At 42.2% G+C, this 22,661-nt stretch overlaps 1 protein-coding gene across 1 annotated transcript in view; it reads left to right on the top strand.

Moving 5' to 3' along the window:
• The window catches only part of Pcyt1b (phosphate cytidylyltransferase 1, choline, beta), a 70,025-nt gene extending 47,651 nt beyond the window's left edge, over nt 1-22,374 (top strand). Inside the window, exons 6-8 of the mRNA XM_028779609.1 lie at nt 2,955-3,097; nt 6,057-6,245; nt 18,644-22,374. Coding sequence (XP_028635442.1) covers nt 2,955-3,097; nt 6,057-6,245; nt 18,644-18,856 — 545 coding nt within the window. The 3' untranslated portion in view covers nt 18,857-22,374. The remainder of the gene's footprint in view (nt 1-2,954; nt 3,098-6,056; nt 6,246-18,643) is intronic.
• Nucleotides 22,375-22,661: the final 287 nt, after the last annotated feature.

Genomic DNA, 22,661 nt, shown 5'->3' with positions numbered 1-22,661 from the left:
GAGATGCAATCGACTGTAAGGCCCATGTTACTCATTATCATTCCAATAGTGCCTACTACTGTTGAAAGTTGCTTTATTAACATGTGCTTTGCTGCTTCTTAAAATAGCTCCATAACCAAACGCTGCAATTCTGAAAAGCATGATAAAAAAGGTTCTCTGATCATGCTCATTACTGAATATTTTTAGCAGAGCAATAATTAGGATTTGGAGGAAGCTGGGTGCCTCATTATGTCAGCAGAGGGCTTGGCTTCTTTCGGAGACCTACCTCTCAAGCAGCCAAAGCAAATCCCCAAATCTGCTTTCTGTTACTCAGCCACAGAGACCTAAGTCTCTGATTTTAGACAGGGCAAGCTCATGTGCCCTGTGTCTAAGTGACTTGCTAAAAGCTATTAGTAACTAAAGAACCTTCACATTTCATCAATCCCAAAAAGTCTTCAACTGTTCCAATTAAGGTGAGTGTGCTGTCCCAGATCTGCTATCTTGGGCTCTTCCAGGGACCCACTACCTACCAAGGCCCTGCTCCCATGCTTGGTCCAGTTGGAATTCTCTTTTTATCCATGTGTGCTTGCACTTTCTGCCTTCCATTTAGTTTTTTCTGTGTTTGGTTTCACCCTTCTAGAAGATGATCAAAGAAGTTTCAGACCTAGTGGCCAACCCCAACTCTGTCTTCAGAGCATGGATTGGAGTCAGGTGTTCTGTCTCTAAGATCAGCAGTACCACCCTGCTGCTGATACTGTGAATGTGCACGTGACACATTTTTAAAGGTCCCAAAGGGACACTTTGGAGCAGCAAAAGAAACATTCAGGGAGCCTTGGATCTAGAAGAGTGCCCAGCATCAGTATTCATCTTGTCATTCATTTAGCAAATATTCTGATAGTGCCTGCCTGTCACCTGGTGCTTAGACTATTGAAGAAAACAAGAAGGGTATGGCTTCGTCCCTCATACAAATCATAGGCTAGAAGAAAGACGGTTGCTTATGGAAGTGTTCCATGAAAGACCTTGCAGTGTTTGAGAGAACAGAGCAGTGGGGCTGACAAATAGAAACACCTGTCTTGAGAGTTGAGACTTAATTTCCTTGACACTAAACCTGACCAAGAAATTAAGCAGAGACTGTGACAGACAGAGAGGAGGAGAGCCAACAGTTTTAAGATCAGTGAAGAAGCCCCGTGTTGCTAAATACAGGCCCACCTTCATAGACTATAAGAGAACCAATTCCAGGCCTTGTACAGTACACGAGCCTTGGCTGAGAGAGTTAAGAGGAGAGGCTGGGAGATGAGCCTAAGACTAGAAGGAAGCTCTGAAAGGGGATTATTCTGCAAGCTGTGGCAAAGGCAAGGTAAAGCCTATACTCTAAACACAGTAGAAAGCCAATGAAGAGGAATGAGCAGGTGTAGGACTTGCATTTAGAAGGATGACTCTGTGGGTCTTGCTGTGTATGTTGAAATGGACAAAAATGATATCACTGGAGCTAGAGAGATGGCTCAGTGGTTAAGAGTGCATACTGCTCTTGCACAGGACCTGAGTTTGGTTAGTAGCATCCATGCCAGTCAGTTCATAACTGCTTGTAATTCCTAATTCCAGGCCCAGAAGTCTGATACCTTCTTTTGCCCTCCCTGGGTAGCTCTTGATGCAATCTTTGAATAAGATGGGTTAGGTTTGGCTAAAGATGGAGAAAAGAGGTTGAATTAGCGAAGCATTTGAGGAGTGGGTTTATTATTATACATTGATTGGATATAGACAGTTGGGGGTATAAAAGCAGCCCAAATGAGCCCAGATCACCTTGTCTAGCTACCTTCTTAGTTGAGGGAAACCAAGGTCAAGTTGCTTGCCTTCAGAGGTTTGAGTGACTTGCCGTAAACCGAGAACGCAGTGCCCTTTGGCTTTCCTGTTGCTGTTGCTACAGGACATCTCTACATGGTTGGAATGATATGGTCTACAAAGATCTCAATTGCCAATACATGATTTTCATCGACAGCAGAATTTTGAGCATGAAACAGTTCTTACTGATTTGGCATCTGTGACCCCTTTTCTAGCCTGTGCTGCTGGTAAACTCCAAATGTCTTTGAAGACTTTAAGGACGTCTAACAGGACCATTGGAAGTTGGCATCGTTGTGCTTGTTTATTTTTCCTCTTTCTCACATATTCCAGATGAAAGTGGTGAAACCCCCCCCCCATGCAGAGTAGACTGTTCTTAGAGGAGGTCGAATCGCTTAGCACATCGCACACATACCCTTAGATAGAGACAACAAAGGCGCCATTCTCCTCCTTTTCCTGTGGGGATAATGGGACAAAGACTTCCAGAGGGATGAGGAGCCGTGATCTGACTCATTCATTGACTCAGTTATTATCCATCCACTTGTGCACTTCCTTTGCTTTCATTCAGCACCTTCCATGTGTACTGATCGGGACACTAGCGATGCAAAAACGATTAAGGCATTCAAAATGTCCATTTCTATTTTTTTTAAAGAAACAAAATTTTAAAAACCCACATGAACAATGTCTATTTCTGTGCAGAGACAGGTATCAGACATTTTTGTTGTTGTTGTTAACTGAAGATCCCTTTACATCCAGAATGCTGTGGGTTCTCCTGCTAACATCAGAAAAGACTTCACAAAGGTACAGCCTTGAAGGTGGACTAATGAGGTTGAGGGAGAACTCTGTGGATGATGGGGTCAGGAAATGGGTACCCAGGACAGGAAGGAAGAGCTGAGCATTGGCAAATGTAAGGAGCCGGGTGAGTGGATGGTGTCTCCTGGGCCTAACCTGGGATGATGACTACACAGTGTTATGGTAAAGGAAGTGTACTGTGATTAGAAGAGGCAGCTGAGGCCAGAAAAACAAAGTCTCCCTGACCTACCCTGAAGCTCCAGTATTGTCCAGTAAAAAAGGACCATTAAAAGAAGTAGACAAACTGATGCAATTTTACTTTAATCTTTTTATTCTTACTTGGGCAGGCATGTTTGTTCCAACACAAAGAACAGAAGGCATCTCAACATCAGACATCATTACCAGAATTGTCCGTGACTATGATGTGTACGCCCGGCGTAATCTCCAGAGAGGGTACACAGCCAAGGAGCTGAATGTCAGCTTTATAAACGTGAGCATGCCTCCCCATGTACTCTGGGGCCCACCATATTACACTACCATGACTTTTGTTTACTGTGTGCTGTGCAATGTGCTTAGGGCCTTTCATTGTTGTGTCATTGAATCCATATTTTAAAAAAAAAAACAGTGGTGTGCTTTATTTTGTGAGAGAAGTTCTCACTGTATTGCCCAGAATGGACTCAAAAAGCATGACCCACCTGCTTCAGCTTCCCAAGTGCTGGGTTTCCAGGCATGCACCAACATGCCTGTACCAGAAACGAGCACTATATTAACAAATGAGGAAACAGTGTCCAAAGGGATAACATGAGTCAGCCAGGGAGCATAGGCTGCTTCACATTTTATAATGGAGCTTCCTCACTTCCCTCCCCTGCCCCTAAATTCCTTCTTTAGTTTTCAGATGTGGCAAAGGGTTTCTGGAACATCTGCCCCTTGGGGAAAGGCAAGTGTTGTCTTCTTCTCAAAGGAAAGGAAGGCAAGCGGAAGCAATGAGATGCTAAGCCCAGAGAAAATGCTTTCTTGTTTTAACGTTTTTACAATTTTCATTTTATTAGGGCCTTACAGATGCTCATTAGAAACCTTAACAGCCGTTTTTTATTGTCCAGAGAAATTACAGCTGCTTAAATAAAGCCTGAAGCCTTTGGCTTCCTTTTGTATTTCTACCTTATTGTTCCCACAGAGCTGCTGTTAGTTTAATAATAGAGCACTGTTAAAACAATCTTTAAAACAAGCAAAACAAGCTGTTACAAGGCAAAGAGAGTAGCCGGATGGTTGGGGGTGATGTTAGTGAGTCTGGACAACTGGGGTTACCAGGCTTCCAAGGAGCCCATGATTTTGATCCAAACAAACAGTCTCTATGCATACAGAATTCCAGCCCCCAAATAGATACTGTATTTTCAAAGGAGGATTTGTCTGCAAAAGTAGGCATTTATAATTATGTGCAGCTTTAATTATCTAGCATCTTTCACAACTGATCATTGGTACCTTCAAAATAGGAGGGGCTCATTAATTGTAAGTCAGTGACTATTCATTGTCCTGATAAAGCAGGGAGTGTTGGGATTCAGGCCCCTATAGCTTTGTACAAGCCAGGCAACAAAATGGAAAATGCCGGGTTCGAGTGGCACCCGAACATGTGGCTGCAAAGAATTCAGCCAACGTGATGATTTGGTATCTTAGAGAGAATAAAGCCCTGGTTATTTCAATAAATTAAACTGTCTGTTCTTTTAAATTGAATTCAGTCAACCATCCAAGCATAGCAAGCCATTTCCAAAAGTTATTGCTCACTCTCTTTAAATGGTCTTTAGATAAGCCACTTAGCTCAGGGAACCGTGAGGACAGTGGGGGTGTGCTTGCTGCCTTTCTCCGACAACAAGCCTGGCTGCAGCTCAGAGAGGAAATTGAATGTGTTGGATGGGCGTGTAAATGAATCACAGAACCTCAGAAGTGGCAGAGACCTGATGAGGACCAGTCATCCAATCCATGTCCCTTGACTTTGAGATAAGGAAAACGGAGTCCAGAGAGTAGACGAGGCCAAGGGAGGGTGGGGGAGAGGTGGAGGTGGCGGTACCCCTCTAAATCTCCAAGCCCAGTGCTCACTCTACTGTTAAGTGCTGTCACTGAGTACTAAACAAAATAGCCATTTCCGGTGTTGAACAAAATATCGAGGAGCATGATGTAAAGACAACAGCTAACACTTATCTAGAGCCAACGAGATACCCATCTAAGTGTTTTGACTGCAACATCTCATTTAATACTTGTGATAAACCTACTAGGGTGGGTGTGATGACACTATCCAACTTATAGGTGGGAAGACAGAAGCCTAGAACATTAACAGCTCACGTCAGACCACACTGCAAGTGTTAGAAGACAGAACTCATTCCTGTAGCACATATGTGTGCTTATACAGCTCAGTAGCAGCACATACAGCTCACAGCCAACCTCACACTAGGGTTGCAGTATGCTTTTGCAATGTCTAAATGAGGGGATCTTGACCTAGTTTTATAATATTTTAGGTATTTTACCAAATTCTAAAGTACAAAATGAGCTTGATTCTATATAGTAAAGAAAAAAATATCCCATGACTCCTTTAGAGAATGTATTGAGATTTCAAAGGGAAGACTCTAGTGTGATATTATTTTCATTGTTTAGATAATGTGTTTACCAGGTAATGCAGATAAATGTCTGTGGTGCTTTATAACCACATAATTAACACATGGGAAGCAAATGCCAGGCTTTGAGCCATACATTCAGATGCATGGCCTTACCTGATTGTCATAACAACCCTATATGGTAGCAATGATTATCATCCGCATGTTATTGATGAGAAAAGTGAGGCTTAGAGATGATTAGTGATTTGCCCAACACAATATGGCTTCCTGGAGCATAGATAGACAACACTATTATATAAGGTCTCTAATCACAAAGCCAGAAACTCAATCAAAATAAAACTTTCTTTATGTCCAAGGAAACCAATGCACTTTAATTACCCTCATGGAAAATATAACAATGACAATTTTAGCATGAGACATTGATCCTAAGCCTAGGTAGTGTACAACTTAATGTAAACTGTATTGGTTTTTAACACTACCTTAGTAAAACAAACTTCAGTCTCTGAGCAGCTATGCTGTACACAATGCATCCTTTGATCTAAGTTCCAGAAGAGTAGGGGGTATTTGCTCAATAAAAGGCAGCTTTGTATGTTTTGTATTCTGTTCTCATACAATTTCAACTCATAGATGTTGAACAGATTGAACATAGTTCAACATTTGTACTTCCATTTATATATCCAAGGATATTGATGTGCAAGACACATGCCTTCCTATCTCTAGCCCTCAAGAAATAATGACATCTTCACATTACGAGCAAACCCAAGTTGATATAAAATATAACCAATACAGACGAACCTCTCTGATGTCCTCCTGAATCAATTTCTTTCCTTTGTCAATTTTAACCAGGAGAAGAAGTACCGTTTCCAGAACCAGGTGGACAAGATGAAAGAAAAGGTCAAGAATGTGGAGGAAAGATCAAAGGAATTTGTTAACAGAGTAGAAGAAAAGAGTCATGACCTAATTCAAAAGTGGGAAGAAAAATCAAGAGAATTCATTGGCAACTTCCTGGAACTGTTTGGGCCAGATGGTGCATGGGTATGTAGTTATTTTAACTGCCACTGCAATGGCAGGTACTTTCAGCTTAAATTCCTTTCATAGACTCAAAGATGTCCCTTATGCCTCTGCTTGGACATCATCTCAAGTCACTCCAAGTCCATGTCCTTATTCAATTCCTGAATCATCCCTCAAATACTGATTTAGTATGGTACCAAATGGTACACAAAGTAAGGTTTTCTCTGTTTCTGTTTCCAGAACTTAGAAGTCATTCACTTACCTTTGAATGTCTGGTATTGCAGAAGTTGGTCTCATAATTCACCCTAGTCTTTAAGTTGGGGGTGATGCAAAGCTTAGGGTTAATGGTAAAGTAAGTCAATGTAACATGGAGCTTGTGTTGGAAGTCAAGTCCAAGGGTTTTTGCTTTTAATTTTTAATTTTTTATTTATTCTTCTCTCATATATTACATCCCAACTACAGCTCTCCCATCTCATCTTCTCCTCCCACTCCCTACCCCTCTTCTCCACCATCCACAGGCCTCCCAGGGCTATCAACCAAACATAGCAGATCAAGTTGCAATAAGGCTAGGCAACTCCTCTCACATTAAGCCTGGACAAGGACAAGGGTTTGGGGAGGTGTTGCATTATTTTTTTTTCCTAGAGAGACACAAACATGTACTCACCCCAGATAAGAGTGCCAGTGGCAGACCAAAGAAATGATGTCACTCAATTCTAGTTTAGGGAAATGATGAGTTTAGTCTTACAAAAGTGTGAGTGTGTGTGGGGTTACAAACAGGTGTGTGAATGACTTTAAAACATGTACACCAGCAGAAGTCTTGGCTCAGAATGGATGGCAACTTCCCTATAGCTGAATGGGTAGTGTTCCCTTAATTTTTTTTTTATTGGATATTTTATTTATTTACAATGCAGATGTCATTCCCTTTCCCCATTTCCCCTCTCTAGAACCCCTATTCCATCCCCCCCTCCTTTATGCTTTTATATCATTTTAATTACATGCAAGTATTAAGGTCAGTTCTAGGTTGAGGGTCTAGCAATATGATAGATGCAAATAGTCAAGGAACAAGCAATACAATAGACACAAATAGTCAAAAAAAAAGCAAGGCATTAAACCCAATTACATGAACACTACTGTGATCACTGTTTCTAAGGGCTTATCAGGATGACCAAAGTATCTGAGCCTACTTCCCTGTCCTAGCCCAAGATCATTTTCATGTCTGAAGCCTACTTCCTTGTTGTAGCCTAAAATTTAGATTCCTATCTGAAATCACCTCTTTGTTCTAGCCTAATATTTAGGTTCCTGCCTGAGATTCCTTCTTTGTTCTAGCCTAAGATTTAGATTCCTACTTGAAATTATTTCTTTGTTCTAGCCTAATGTCAGATTCCTGCCTGAAGCCTACTTCCTTGTCCTTGGCCAATGTCATATTCCTGCCAAACAGCCCATTTCCTTGTCCTTGGCTCATGTCAGCTTCTTGCCAAGCAGCCCCAAAGGCTCTCGGCCTCTCCCCCTTTTTTTATTTCATTAACAAGACTGAGCCTGTCTTAGGTCATTCTGACAAGAGTGCCTTCCTTACCCGTCATGGAATATGCATTATCTATACTCATCCTTGGCTTGCCAGCCTGTTAATTTAAAACTCTGTCTGGGGGTCCATTTTCAGGTTCAAGCCATGTACTTGGCTGCCAACATGTTGATGTTGTTGAAGAAAAGCTTTAACACAATGAGCAGGAATAAAGGTATTCCCAGAACAAAAAGGGATAGCATGATCAAGCTATATATGCCATTTTTGAAGCTTGACCAAAATAGAAATACTGACCTCAGGCCATGGGTAATTTTATCTGCAGTATCTACCGCATCAACACTCAGCAGAGCAGGATTCTTGAAATTCATAAGCTCCATATGTATCGTTAAAATATCCTGAGAGGTGTTAGAATTATGCCAAATACACTGCACGTGTCATTAAACTTCTTCCTAATTATAATGACTACCACTTTAAATTGTAGAACTAACATGAATCCAATGGTATTTGGCATGACACTCAGTTAGCCTTCCATGCTTTATAGACCACAGGCAGCTAGGGGCAGAATTCACATTGGCAGGGAGGTTCAGGAAGGAATGGCTGGAGTCTTGGATAAAGGACCAGTAACCCTCCCCTTGTTCTCATTCTATATATCAATGGATCTGCTCTTGAAGGGCTTCTGAGGACAATCATACCTGCTCTAATTAAGTAAGCAGTGAGTATTGTACTTGGGGGCACAATGCTTCACATCAGGAGAATGTGAAAGAATGGAGCTGCTCCACCACCTTGTGAGGAATTCTACCACTGGAGAGAAAGAGAAGCAGCATTTGTCTTGTAACTGTGCCAATCAAACCTTGATTTTTCTTTGGCATGTAGCTGTTGGTATAGGTTCCAAAAGTCTAAAGGGACTGAGACCATGAGCCAAGAAAGAAAAAGCATATATTTTTTTCCTCATCTAAATTCTTTAGACCACTGTGATTGATAACTATAGAAAAGGAAAAGAAAATTCTGGAAGCCTACAATGGTAGCTCTATTGTGCATGCCCTCCATAAATTAAGTAACCAGTGCTATTGGAAGAGTTGATGAGGGTTTTGTGACATAGATATCTTTAAGTTGACTTTTCTTTTTAAAAGAAATGCTATGTTTGTTTTCATATGTGTGTATACATGTGGGACATGGATGTCTGTGTGCAGAGACTAGAAGAAGATTTCATGTGTCCTTCTTTGTTGCCTTCCCACACACATATTCCTTTTAACCAGAGTTTCTTCCTGAACATGGTGCTCCTGTTTTCTTGGCTAAGATGGAATCCAGAAAGTCCCAGCAACCCTTCTGTCTTAACAGATAAGAGTGCTTGGTGCATAATCGTGAGGACCAGAGTTTGGATGGCAGTACCAGCAGAACAAGCCAGCCATTTTGTACACAGCTGCAACCCCACATTTAAGTGTGCAGAGATCAGACAGGTTGCTGGATATTTCTAGCTTCAAGCCAACTTTCTTTTTAAAACAAAGAGAAATTATTCCATTTGATTTCCTTAATCTTAAATAGCCAAGATTTTCTATTATGATATGAAAAGTCTCTAAGGAAATCCACTTCTACTTAATTATTTTATTGATGGGTTGTCACTACTGCCATTGCTCATTTGAGCTCATTCATTATAGGATTATCTAAAAGTAAAACAGTCAATTAGTATAGAAAAAGAAGACTGTTCAGAGAGTTGGAGGAGATGCTTTAAGCCTAGTGGCCTCTCATGTGTTATAGACAATGTTATAAGCCAGCCGTGTTCTATCTGCAGGATGAGTTTGAAAGGAAAGGGCTAATTGAGCCATTAAAGAACTTCCAGTGAGGACTGGTAAAAGAACAGAAACTGGACACTGGCTCATTTTCACTTTTTTTTGTTCATTTTCAGTTCAGATGATTTAATTCAATGGCCAATTTATTAGTGTTCTTGTCTATGCCCAACAGCATAGAAGAACACAAAGACAGTCAAAGTGAGCACCCTGTTCTCTGGTCTTCAGCATATAAAGTCTAGACTTGCCCTTTCGAGCCAGCGTATGCCTTACTACTTTGCATTTTCACAATTTTCCGGCTCTGAAGAAACGGCACATGGTTTTTAATGGAGCCATAGAGCAGCTCATTTGCTTAGCACGCTTCAGAAATGTGACCCTGCCAGAAACTCTGTGGGTGGATGTTTTCTCCCCCTGGAATGAGCAAAGGCAGGAAAAGAATATCATTTCACAGGAACTTTATCCTCCCAGTCTTCTCAGGCTCCCAGCAAAGGTGAAACAGTAGCTGGAATGGTTAAGGAGTCTGGTGACAGTGAGCAGAGGTGACTTTTTTAAGAAATGAAACCCAGCTTAGAGACTGGAGGTTTATCTTTTAAAAACTTGCTATTAGTGTCAAAACTGTTATTAACATTAATTTACTGTATCAGCCAGACTTAGACATTACTTTTTTTCTGTTGACATTAAAAGTACAGGAATAGTTACAAGGATGTTAAACGCCAAGATAAGTAATTTGCTTTTCATGAATATGCTATTATTATAATAATTCTTTATTTGTAGATTTGTGACTGGAACTCATTTCTTAAAACAGGGCATTACCTGCAAGTACAGTACTGATACACATAATCCAGACTTAGCAAGGCACAAAATAGAAAGATTTAATGTCCAAAATTTGCTACTGCAGGATTGGTATGCAGTTTTATATGTAGTGTACAGTAGGTATTCCACATAAATGTTTCTTCATTGAGTGAATGCATGAAGGAATGGATTATGAGGAATACCTATTTACAGACCTTCCTAAGACCTGGAAAGGCTATGGTGAGGCTTAAACTCTCCATATACAGTCTTCTTTTGTCTATGGCACTGGATACAGTTTAGTGTTTGGTGGATCAAATCCAATAAGCAGAACTTTACAATGCATTCCAAACCAGCCTGTGCTATGTGAGGTCCAGGTTAGTCCAGGCTACAGAGTGAGAACCTGTCTAGAAAAACAACCACAACAAAAATAGACTGACTTGGTTTTCTTGGTGTTTATATTTTGCCCTGAAGAGTCTGACTTGACTTGCTAGCTCCCCATGGCCATATTCTTTGCCCTGCTTCCTCTGGCTCCCTCAACCTGACTCACTTATTTATACTGCTGAGATGGGCCCAAGGAACATTTGAATTTGCTCCTCATCTATTATGGGAGAACACAACATAATGTTGTAAATAGCAGGAATAGGGCCCTAGGAGGCTATCTGCCACAATGACGTCTAAGAATTTGAAGTCGGCAACCTATGTATTTCTTAACTGCTATAATAGATTTTCCAGTTCCCACTTATTCAGTCTGAGTGGTGGGATATCAGGGCCTAAATTTAAAAAAACAAACAAAAAAACCAAAACAGAAAAAAAAAACCTCACATCACAGGGTTGGAGAGTTGGCTCAGCAGGTAAGAGCACTGACTGCTCTTCCAGAGGTCCTGAGTTCAATTCCCAGCAACCTCATGGTGGCTCACAACCGTCTGCAGTGGGGTCTGATGCTCTCTTCTGGGGTGTATGAAGACAGTGACAGTGTACTCACATAAAATAAATAAATCTTTTAAAAAATAAAGTTTTTTTAAAAAAAACCTCACATCACTTTATTTAACTACTGTTAACTGATTCTACTAGTCTTGAGTCATATTCAGAAGGTGGCCTATAATCCAAACCAAATGGCAAAAAGAAGCCTTCTGTGTTCATCAGCTTTACATTCTTGTAACAAAATACCTAATTAAGGAGAAGACAAGTTGATTTCATGTACACTACTGAGATGAGTATAACTTAATGTACATGAACTTTTTAGGATCAATAGCAAATTATATAAAAGTTTTAACCTTGGTTTTCACACATGGTAATAGTTTAGTTATCTTTAACATGTACACCATGTATAATACATTCTTAGAAGGTTTGTAGTAAATAAAGCTTTCTTTATAGGAGAAAAAACAAGAAAGAGAAAGAGAGGGAGGGGACTATTGAAGGTGAAGTTATTTGGACTCACTGGAAGGTTTCTAGCCCTGTTGCTTTTGGGCTTGTAGCGAGGGAGGCACATCATGGTGGAAGGCTGTGGGAGGAAGCTACTCACCTCATGACGCCTTAGAGAAGGAAGCCAGGGGAGAGGAAAGGAGACAGAGTTCACCCACAGTTCACTGCACCTGGGCGGATGGTCCAGATCCAAACAGTAACACCTTTCAGACAAAGCCTCAGTATTATGTTTCCTTGTAAGTATTATCTCTGAATGACACATTGTCTCAAAAGAAGAGCTCTAAGTGAGCTTCACTTTTGAGGCTTGGTTGCTTATGTTGGGGGAGATGCTGTTTGTCTGCAAAATGGAGTTAGTGAAGGATTCTGGGTTAGGGGATGATGGCCTAGTATGCAGGTTTTGCTTTGGGTATTCATCTTCTTAAAGCAGCTCTGTTATTTTTGTTTGAAGCATCTGAATCCACAGAGCAGAAACATTCTCTTTAAATATTAGCACCTTAACCACAGATTTGTGTTGTGAGCTCTCATTGTAAGTGATCTACCACTATATTCCTTCATGGGCTCTGAAAACAAAATTCTCTTCTGTTTAAAATAAAATGAGTCTATTTTGTTTTATGAAACATGGCCTCACTTCTTTAACACCCAAAGACAAAGATCTTAAGTCCAATGTGAATTTTTTTAGTTCATCTTAGACCATGCTTGCCATGCTTAGACCATGTTTATCCTCTTGCCTTAGACCAGTTAAAGAGATACCATGCCAACCAAACAGACATGTGCCATTTGTTACATACAATTATGTTGTTTGTTTGTTTGTTTGTTTTTAAAAAAACACCATTTGGGGGTGAGGAATTTATATAATGCAAGGTCCACTGCTTTGTTTTAAATTGTAGCATATGTGCTTATGTATATTATAAATTTTGCCATTTAAAATTTTTATTTTCAATCCTGAATATCAAAACCAGGATCTCATTCATGATAAAGTACAGCTACACTGCCAGCCCCATTTTAACCATGTTCAAGCAAATGGTGGTATTAACTACATTCATGGCAGTACGCAGGCATCACCACCATCCATATTCCCAGAACATTTCCACCACATCGAATAGATACTGCACCTTTTAAACACACACGAGCTGCTAAGAAACACCCTTCAGGTACCTCATATAAGTCAAATCATATAGTATTTGCCTTTGTGTCTTTGTGTCTGACTTATTAATCCTTAGTATGTTCAAGGTTTACCCACATTGTAGCATGGATCAGTATCGGAGCGGCTTTTAAAAGCTGAATAATATTCCCCTGTGTAGCACCACATTTGCTTTATCCATTGCTGTGTTGGTGAATACTTGGGTTGTTGCCACCTTCGGCAGTTGTGAATAATGTTGCTCTGAATCGTTTGGTGTTGTATACATAACTGTTTGAGCTCCACATTCAGGTTTCCTGGGCATCTACATAGAAATGAAACTGCTGGATCATATGGTGACTTTGTGTCTAACATTTCAAGGAACGGGCATCCCACTCTCCACAGTAGCTCTCTTGCTTTACACTCCCGCCAACAGTGCACAAGGACTCCACTTTCTCCGCATCCTCGCAGATTTTACTCTTTTGTTTATAAAATGGCTGTCTTCCCTTCAGGCATGCTGCTAATTTTTTAGGATCATCTTGATTTTGATAAAAGAGATAGAAAATGAAGTTTGTATGTCCAAACTAGAGTTCACACTGGACACATTTTTCTTTCTGCCTCGGAACCTGGCAAGTGCTTTACTGCTGAGCCACATTCCCAGCCTGTCCACTTGAGGCTCTTTGATAGTCAATTCTAAAAAAAAAAAAAAAGTATCTTTAAGCAAATATGCAAATAAAGTGGGAGTAAACCTGAAAAGCCCTGAACTCTGAAAGTGCCTGACAGGAGGTGGTCAGAAGCACAAACTCATGTCTTAGCTGTATGGCACCTCAGGCAAGCTCTTTCATTGTTATTGTTTCATGAGTGCTTCCTTTTCCAAGTTCCTTCTGTAAAGGTATACCCTGTGCCTTATACATACTAGGCCAGTGCTCCATGACTGATACCAGCCCTAGCTCCAGCCCCAGCCCAGCCCTGGCACCAGACCTAATCCAGGTCCCAGCCTACCTGAGCAAGTTTTTCTGCATCTCTACACCTCAGTCACATCATCTGTAAGGGAAAAGTAAGCTTTGCTGCCTCCTAGAGTTGTCAGGAGGATTCAATTGGTTCATGACAATGTCCTTACAACAGAGCCTGGCAGCAAGACGTCAGCCACAGCGGAGGGTCAGCCGCTGTTAATGATAATGATGTTTGTTGATCTGGGTAGAAGGGAAACACCAACTCATCTGTCTTCTTGGATTTTATCTTTCTTATCAGAGGTCCACATCAGATCATACTAGTTTTTTTTCACTTCATTTTAAGTCATGTGCTAGGACGAAAGCCTTTAAAGACATTCATCAAGATATTCACTGCCTCGCTAAATATTAAATACTTCTTAAAAGGGAAAACTTTGTGGGAGGGAAACAGAAAATTACTTTCACATGAACAGGACTATAAACGGGATTATTTTCTTGGGGGAAAACTTTCTAAATGGAAACCTCTTAATACAATGAAAGATTGAGTTTAAATACCTTTTCTCTTTGAAAATGTCATGCCATGGTCTTCATTATTTGTTATATTTCTAAAGTGCTTTTCTTCCCAGGAAGCTCATTATGAACTGTCTCCTGACTGGATTCAATTCAGCTCCTTTGTACTGGAACCACCCTGGAAAGTCCAGCAGAAACAGGTCGGAGAGCCTGCAAGTCCAGGCCCGGCTGCTTTTGCATGGGTAGCACATTTGTGAAGTGTGACACCATTGTTTATTATTAAAGATTCAAATTCTCTCATCCCTTTAGGCAGAATATTCTCAAGTTATGAGCTTGATTCAAACTAGAGTAGACAAGATGTAGATTTCTTAGAAAGTGGGCTTCTAATGGAAAGGCTGACAATCCATTACCAGCAGGGGGGCTAATGGCTGCCACTAAAAATATGCTGAAAGATTATAGTAATAAAAACACATATTTTAAAGTGCCTGTTAGAAGTTCAAGAATTTTTTTTAATGTTACTGTTAATAATAGGCTACCCAATCCTTTTGGCATTTGATTTTGTCTCATAAATGGGCTTAATCTCAGGTAATGCCGTTGTACTGCACTATTTTTTTTTCCTGTTTGATTTCATGGGGGTTGGCTGTCTTTTGGCAGAATTATCAGCGCTCTTAATGGAAGGTAAATAATTGCTGTATTTGTAGACAGGTGGAGTTTTCAATCTGGGAAGAATCTCAGTGATCAGCAAGGTTTCTCTATTATGTTTTCCAGAAGAAACTTTAGGCTCTAAAAAATGATAGACTGGGGCTTAGGAAGGAAAACAAGCACAAGAAGGAGTTAAAGATGTGCTTCAGGTCTTTATGTTTCCCTAGCTATGTCACTATTGAAATGCCTGCCCCATCTCCCTATCCAGGCTACCCGAGTTTCTGAGTTTCCTTCTTCCTATCATGATATTTTTTTTTATAAAGGCATAAGCAATACACAGCAGCTATCCCTTTGTATTTGTTGAGGATTGGTCCAGGGGTTCCTTCAGATACCAAACCCTATGGAAGTACAAGCCCCTTATGTAAAAGAGCATTGTGTTGGCACAAAAACTACACACATCTCCCTCTGTACTTGAAAAGATCTTGATGACCTATAATAGCTAATGTGATGTCAATAATATGCATTAGGTATTATACTATATTTTTCGGGAAATAATTGCTAGCAAGTCTTTTTTATATGTTCAATGTAAATGCCATTTTGATATGCAGACAGTTGAACCCACAGATGTGGAGCTAGCACTAATGTGTTCATTTCAGAAATGACTAGATAGGCCTGGGGGCACAGTACTGTGATTCTAGCTACCTGAGAGAGCAAGGCAAGAGGATCGCAAGCTCAAGGGCAGCCTGGAAAAATTAAAGAGACCCTGTCTCAAAAAAAAAAATGTTTTGGCACACACCTCTAATCCCAGCATTTGGGAAGCAAAACAAGTGAATTTCTGTGAGTATGAGGCCAACTTGGACTGAATATTGAGTTTCAGGACAGCCAGGGCTTAATAGTGAGACCAAGTCTCAAAAAATAAGGGAAGCTGGAGTTATAGATGAATGGTAGAGTACTCCACCCCTTACCCCCCACATCCCGCAAAGACTAAAAGAAGATGATAAACGGGGTTGGGGATTTAGCTCAGTGGTAGAGCGCTCAGGCCCTGGGTTCAGTCCTCAGCTCTGAAAAACAAAAGACAAAATAACAAGAAGATGATAAACTCACTTGCAGTTCTTTGCACAGATCTCCAGTAACACAGTATACATTTCTTCTATAACACTGAGATCACATAGATCCTAAAATAATTTTAAAATTTCAAGAGCATTTTTCATGCTATTAAGTATTCTTTGAGAAACTTATTTTCATGACTGGAGAGATGTTTCAAAAATGAAGAGCACTTGTTGCTCTTGCAAAGGACCCAGCACCCACACGGTGGCTCACAACCGTCCCTGTCTGTAACTCCAGTTCCAGGGGCTCTAAAGCCCTCTTCTGACCTCCTCAAGCACTACGAAGTCATGGAGTGTACACACATATTTAAAAAAAGAACCTGTTTGTCACTTGCTTAGTATATCTTCTTGGAGTTATGTATTTCTCTAACTTACTTTAGAAGTTTACCGATTTCTCTGTTCTAACACTATATCTATACTCTTAAGTATTTACTCACATCTGTAACACCTGGGGAAAGGAAGCTTCTGCTCTCACTGCCAAATTCCCCCTAGGAAGGAGCTTGTGTGTTCTCATCCTCCCAGTGGTAGTGGAAGTGTGACCCCTTTCCTGTGCCTTCATCCACACTAGCCATTGCAAATTAAGGATTACAGATTTAGCAATTTCATATAGTAAAAAGTGTTTCTTCTCTGGCTGGTTTGTTCAATTAATTGGGGCATGGTGCTAATACAGTAGCTCATTCTGATCATTTGATTACTAGTGAGGCTGACCATTTTTACTTCATTTTATACATACCCTAAGCTGCCTTTCTTTCTCTTCTTTTCTCCCATCCTTTCTGCCTACCCCCTCTCTTCCCCTTCTTTATCCTCCTCTCCTTTACTTTTTGATTTTTTTTTTTTTTTGAGATAAGGTCTCCCTCTGTATCTCGGTGTAGGATGGGGACCATGCTTGAAGTCTCAAAGACTGAAAAAGACCCACACCTGTATTTTCAGCAGGGACATGAAGGTCTGAAGTCCAAGGCCAGCTTCAATTACTTAGTGAATATGAGGCCAGCCTGGGTTACATGAAACCGTGCCTCAAAAAAGCAAACCAGAAGAATCCCTCCCCACCTCACTTCCAAAAACCCCCATGGGGAAAATCTGATTTTACCAGTAAAACCTCCTATCTCACAGCCTTCTTCAACCCAGAAAATGGCACATCCTTTGTCACTGTCTAGACGTTATACTCCCTTGATGTTGTTTCCTGTGTGCCACATGCCATTTGTCAGTGAGTCCTGTTGGCTCTACAACCATACCATATTTTTCCGGGCTCCATCTTAATGCCATTCTGGTAAATGTAAAATCTTAAGGGATAGAAACCAGATCTGTGGTCTGAGTCTGGAATAAGAGGCAATGTCAAAGGGCCACGTGGGAGCTGATGAAGTCCCCCATGCCTAGAGTAAAGTGGTGGCCACACAACTCTACTTGTCAAAATTCATAGAAGTGTACACAAAAGAGGGGTTATAGACCTTAATTTACATGTGGAGGAGCCGTGCTGGGCATTTCTTCCTTGTCATCTTTGTATCCATTACTCTGAGCTAGGTGCCATCATAATCTTAGACTGTTAGTGTGATGGGCTCCTCGTTAATCTCACTGCACCCACACTCTTGATGGCAGCGTCTTCTCAGCACAGTAGCAAGAGAGATAATCAGAAAAGAAAAAAGTAAATTGTATTACTCTTTTTCTTACACTCTTCCAGAAGTTTCTCTTCTCGCCAGAGAAGGTCCTATGTGACTTTATCCCCCACACTATTTCTCCGGCCTGCTCTCCCCCAAGCTACCCATTCTCCCTTCCCCAATTAACACTCTCCACTGCTGAGAATGTTGTCCCCTTAAACCTGCCTGAGCGGTTCTCCACAGAGAAAAATATAGAGTTCTCACAATGGCTGCCAAAAGCCTCCATGACAGCCACCTGCTACTTCTCCAGTGATTCTCACCTAACTCTTTCCTCCTCATGCCCTCCAGGCAGCAGACCCCACTCTAGTCCTGTGGTTAGCTTGTTCTTCCTGACACATGGCTTGCTGTCTGTCTGGAATTGGCTTTCCACTGACTTCCACTGGTAGGGTGGTCCTCCTTCCTCACCTCAGGCCTTTGCCCAGATAGCAATTCCTCAGCAAGGTCTTTCACAGGAAGCTCATTAGTAATTGCAGCCCAGTGCCCCAATGTAGGAACTCTGTTTTTGGAGACAGTGTCTTGTAGGCTTGTCTCAAACTCCTCCTGCCTCCCCAAGTGCTGGCACACAGGTGTGACACATGCCTGCCTTGGTGTCTGCTCCTGCCTTACTTTTCTCATGGATCACGTTTCCATCTACTGCACAAGACTCTACCCCTATGTACGACATTACTACTTTGCCTGGTGGTTAAATTGTACACATGAGAGAAAAGGAAAGTCCCATTCATCAGTAGAGAGCATAACTTAAGGTATAAATTTCTTACTGGCCCCAGATTCCACTCAACTTCCCCCATAGCCTTTGACAACATGGATTGCCATCCAAGTCTCTGGGAGCAAGTGTTCTGGTGACACAGCTCTCTATCCTGCTCATCCTTTGTCTTAGCCACACCCAGAATTGCTGTGTTAAGTTATCTTCTCTCCATCTTCTCTCTAGAAGCAGATGTTCCAGGAGAGGAGTAGCCGGATGCTACAGGCCTTATCTCCAAAGCAGAGTCCTGTGAGCAGCCCGACCCGGAGCCGGTCTCCTTCCCGCTCTCCATCTCCTACCTTCTCCTGGCTCCCAAACAAGACCTCTCCCCCGTCCTCACCCAAAGCAGCCTCAGCCTCCATCAGCAGCTTGAGTGAGGGGGATGAGGATGAGAAGTAAAGGTACCTGGTCAACAAGAGCACACCACACAGGATGGGAAGGGGTTCCGGGATGCCTGGGTGGTATTAAGAGCTGCAGCTCTGCCGGGAGATGGGAGTTCTACCATGCGAGGTACTAGGGCCAGCTCCTTTTCCTTCCCCATTCAGTTTGGCCTGGACTCAGCATGGAGGTTTCTGACCTGAAAACTTACACAAACCTTCTTAGCATCATAGAAGCACCCCACTTTAGCCCTACTATGGAAAGGTGCAGAGCACTACTCCCTGAAGTGGGGTGACTTCTGCTTTGGTCCACACTGTAGCAAATAAGCCACTGCAGAAGTGGCTGCTGCTGCACCCTGCTATCTTCAGCCCTGAAAAGAGCCTTGCACGTGGCCTCCTATCACCCACGCTCTCCCAGAATGAATTCCCTTCCAACTGAGGTGGCTACGTGCTTCCAAAATGGGCAAGTTAAAGACAAATTCCGGCCTTCTCAGTTCGGTCACTAAGGCCTGATGGAATGCACCGACACCTTCCCATTCCAGGACCCTGACTCAGACGCAGCTTCGCTTTGGTCAGATAGAAAAGTGTGACCCTTAACCTTTCATTCAAAGGACAGCTATGTCAAGGTGAAGTCCACTTAAGGCCTGACATGCTTCTGGCTGTACTTTTTCATCTCTGGCATGATGACACTGTTTTCCAGAAATTACCTGGATTAATGGGACTCGCAACAAGGAAACCCGTCTTATCTAAAAAGAAATAACCAAACCAACCGGGAGCCACTTTGCTTTGGCTCCATGTATGGAAGATGAAAAAATATCTCTTGGAGCTTCTTAAAAGAACCGCTCTTTCCATTTCTGACAACATCACAGTTCATAGACCTCGAGTAACAGTTTGATGTAACAAACACTTAGTATACCGATAGGGGGTGCTACCTGCACGTATCTGTTCTATGTATCCTCCAACATGCCACCCCAGGGTGTATACCATATGCAATATGAATATATGGTGGTGGTGTCAGACTATATACCCCTCTCCTGCTCTTTCCCATGATACCCTGCTGAAATGCTTGATCTCAAGAACCATCTGGTTCCCTCATGACTTGGGCACTTTGTCAAAAGCTCAATCAAATGTTAGATTCCTGTAGAAATGTTTTGTCCCAGAAAATTCCTGTTGTTCTTCACCCATGACATTTTGGGTAAAGGGAAGGCTTAATCCTTTGAATGATCTGAGAGACACTGAAGTTATTTCTGGCCCTTGCTTCTCCAAATGGGATGGAGACTCTCAGATGACTGGAGAACTATGTGGGCCACTGTTCCCTAATCACATGCAGGGAATGAGCAGGCCCAGTCAAGGTTTAGAGCTAATCTCTTAGGTACAAATAGAATTTCCTGATTATACAAGTAAAGACAGACAGACAGCACTGCAGCTTGACTGAATGAAGGCCTTAACATGTGGTAGGCAAAGTCCAGTACCTCCAGTGACAGAAACACCCTCTGTTTTCAGAAGCTTTGGGAACAAGCATTCTGGGGAGTGGGGGACAACTGATGAAGAAAGGCCCCCTGTCTTTCTCCTTTGTGTTGGGGTCAAACTACCTCCCTGCTCACCTGAAGATCAGTGGTGATTGTTGCAAAACAAAACTGTGAGGCTAAAGCAACCTGGGGCCTCCTTTTTCCTGGTACTTCTTCCAGAAGTCTGTAAAGTGCTTGTGAAAGACAGGGGGTCTCTGGGAACCCAGCCTGGGAGAAAGAATGTTCTTTTCATAGTCAAGGCCCTCTTGGAGCATCAGAGGCAAGGGCTTCCATCTTTCCAGTGTATCAGTTTGACCTCAGCCTCCCACCAGGCACCCAGGACAAATTGTGTATGTATGCTTTCCATTTCAGCCAGCTGACACTTGTGGCAGCACAGGGACAAAGAGAGCAACTGAGCAAATGAAGAAGAGAAGAGGGTCCTAGAGAGAGGAAAGAAAGATAAAAGCATCTACTGTCTTAAGCCACTTAAGGTTGTGTGTGCTTGGAGACTCTCTGTTGAGGAGGAAGCCTTTATTTAAAAAAAAAAAAGTCCTGACTCCATGATCCAGGGCAGATAGGTCCACTTTTACCTAAGTCTTGCTCTGAGGCAGAGTGTAGAGGTGGTGTATGTATCAGGTGAGTATAATTTTGCAGGCCCTATATACCATCCTGACGGGTGCCACATACATAACTCATCAGAGAGCGCCACTGTAGCTGTGAGTGATGGGAAATGACCAACATCGGAATCATCCCAGGTACAAATGTCACTTAAGTGGGTTGAAACTTCTTCTCAGTTTCCAACCTCCTTACCTTCCCAAAGCCACGAGTTTTCCACAAAGAAATGGGGCGGATTCTGCTAGCCAACCTCTGGCCCTTATTGACGATCTCACAATCCTTCCCAGACCTGACCTGGTTTTACCTCCTCCCCGACACCCAGGAGGAGCCATAACTGAACTTTGTGTGGGTTCTTCAGGCAATTCTTATGGTCAAGGACAAGTTAAGGATCGAATGACAGCATAAAGCATGCTGCAAGCTTAGAGAAGTAAGAAGAAAAGGGACATAAGCCAGGGAAAGGGCTCTTTCCTCCAGGAAAGGAAAGAAGCAACTTAGGGAACCCATTCCCTAAGGCTGGGAATGGGAAGATGGAAAAAAACGACACTAGAGTTGGTGAGTATGGGAGGAGTTACGTTTTCTGCTTTCCTTCCAGGCATCACTAGGAAAGAGGAAGGCTTCCTATTGTATACTTCCATGGCTAGTAGATCCCCATGCAGCAGGTGTGGTCCTGGCCTCTCCAGCTTCTTTGGCATATTAGCAATCCTCATGTCCTCCTCATCCCTAGAAACCAAGTGCTGACTCCCTTCACATAAACAACAGCAGGGGTGTAGTTGTAATGTGATAGTAACACTGTATGGCCCATGTCTGCTAAGAAACTTCACTGTCAGGATAACCCAGAGGCACAGACACAGTGTGGCTTCTGACATGCAGTGGGGGCAGGAGACTCAGCCATCCTATGACCGAGGCTACAAGATACTGCGGTTACACTGGTGGGTTGTGGCTACAGGATGAACATGGCTTACTTTCCCTCAATCTTCAGGACTTATTTTAATGTCCAGTCCTACCCCACAGAGAAGACTGGTTATCCAGCATCTACTCAGCAGCTCCAGTCCTATCCTAACCATCTGATGAAGGAAGGAAGGAAGGAAGGAAGGAAGGAAGGAAGGAAGGAAGGAAGCAATAAGTGAGCTCATTAGGCATTTTTTTAACTTCTCTAGTTTTCTGTTGTGTTGCTGCAATGTGTCTGGGGACAAAGCCATAAGAACAGCCTATCTACTTAAAATTCTGCTGTACATATAAGCTGAGGGCTCGTCTGGATTCAAGAATGACCTTATGCCCAAGCATTTGCTCTGGTGCTGAATAGTGCAAACTACTGGAATCACCCCACCCCCACCACCGAAACCCCTAAACCCTCTACCCCAATCCCAAATGGACTACAGTATTCCCAACTTGTTTATAAATAAAGGGACACAGAGTCACACTTTGGTTGCCTTGTTTATTGTGTGTTGTTGTTGAATGTGCCAGAGGCATGCATTGTGGCAGTTGTCCTGGGTTACTGCCTCCCCAGCTGTGGCTTCAGCACATGGAAGGCTCACCTCCTGCTTTCTGCTATATGGAGCCGGGCAACCCACATCTTTATTTATAGGATAGTTAAGGACAGACCCACCTGAGGGGAGGTCAGGGCTGAATGGTACAGGTCTTACCACTCTCTGGCCTGTGACCTCTATCAAACTCACTACACTTCTCCAGCCTTGGTATTTGAAC

Source organism: Grammomys surdaster, unplaced genomic scaffold (genome assembly GCF_004785775.1).
Source record: "Grammomys surdaster isolate TR1022 unplaced genomic scaffold, NIH_TR_1.0 357, whole genome shotgun sequence".
Classification (NCBI taxonomy): Eukaryota; Metazoa; Chordata; class Mammalia; order Rodentia; family Muridae; genus Grammomys; species Grammomys surdaster.
The sequence above is the reverse complement of the archived record's forward strand: the minus strand, read 5'-3'. Positions and strand labels throughout refer to the sequence as shown.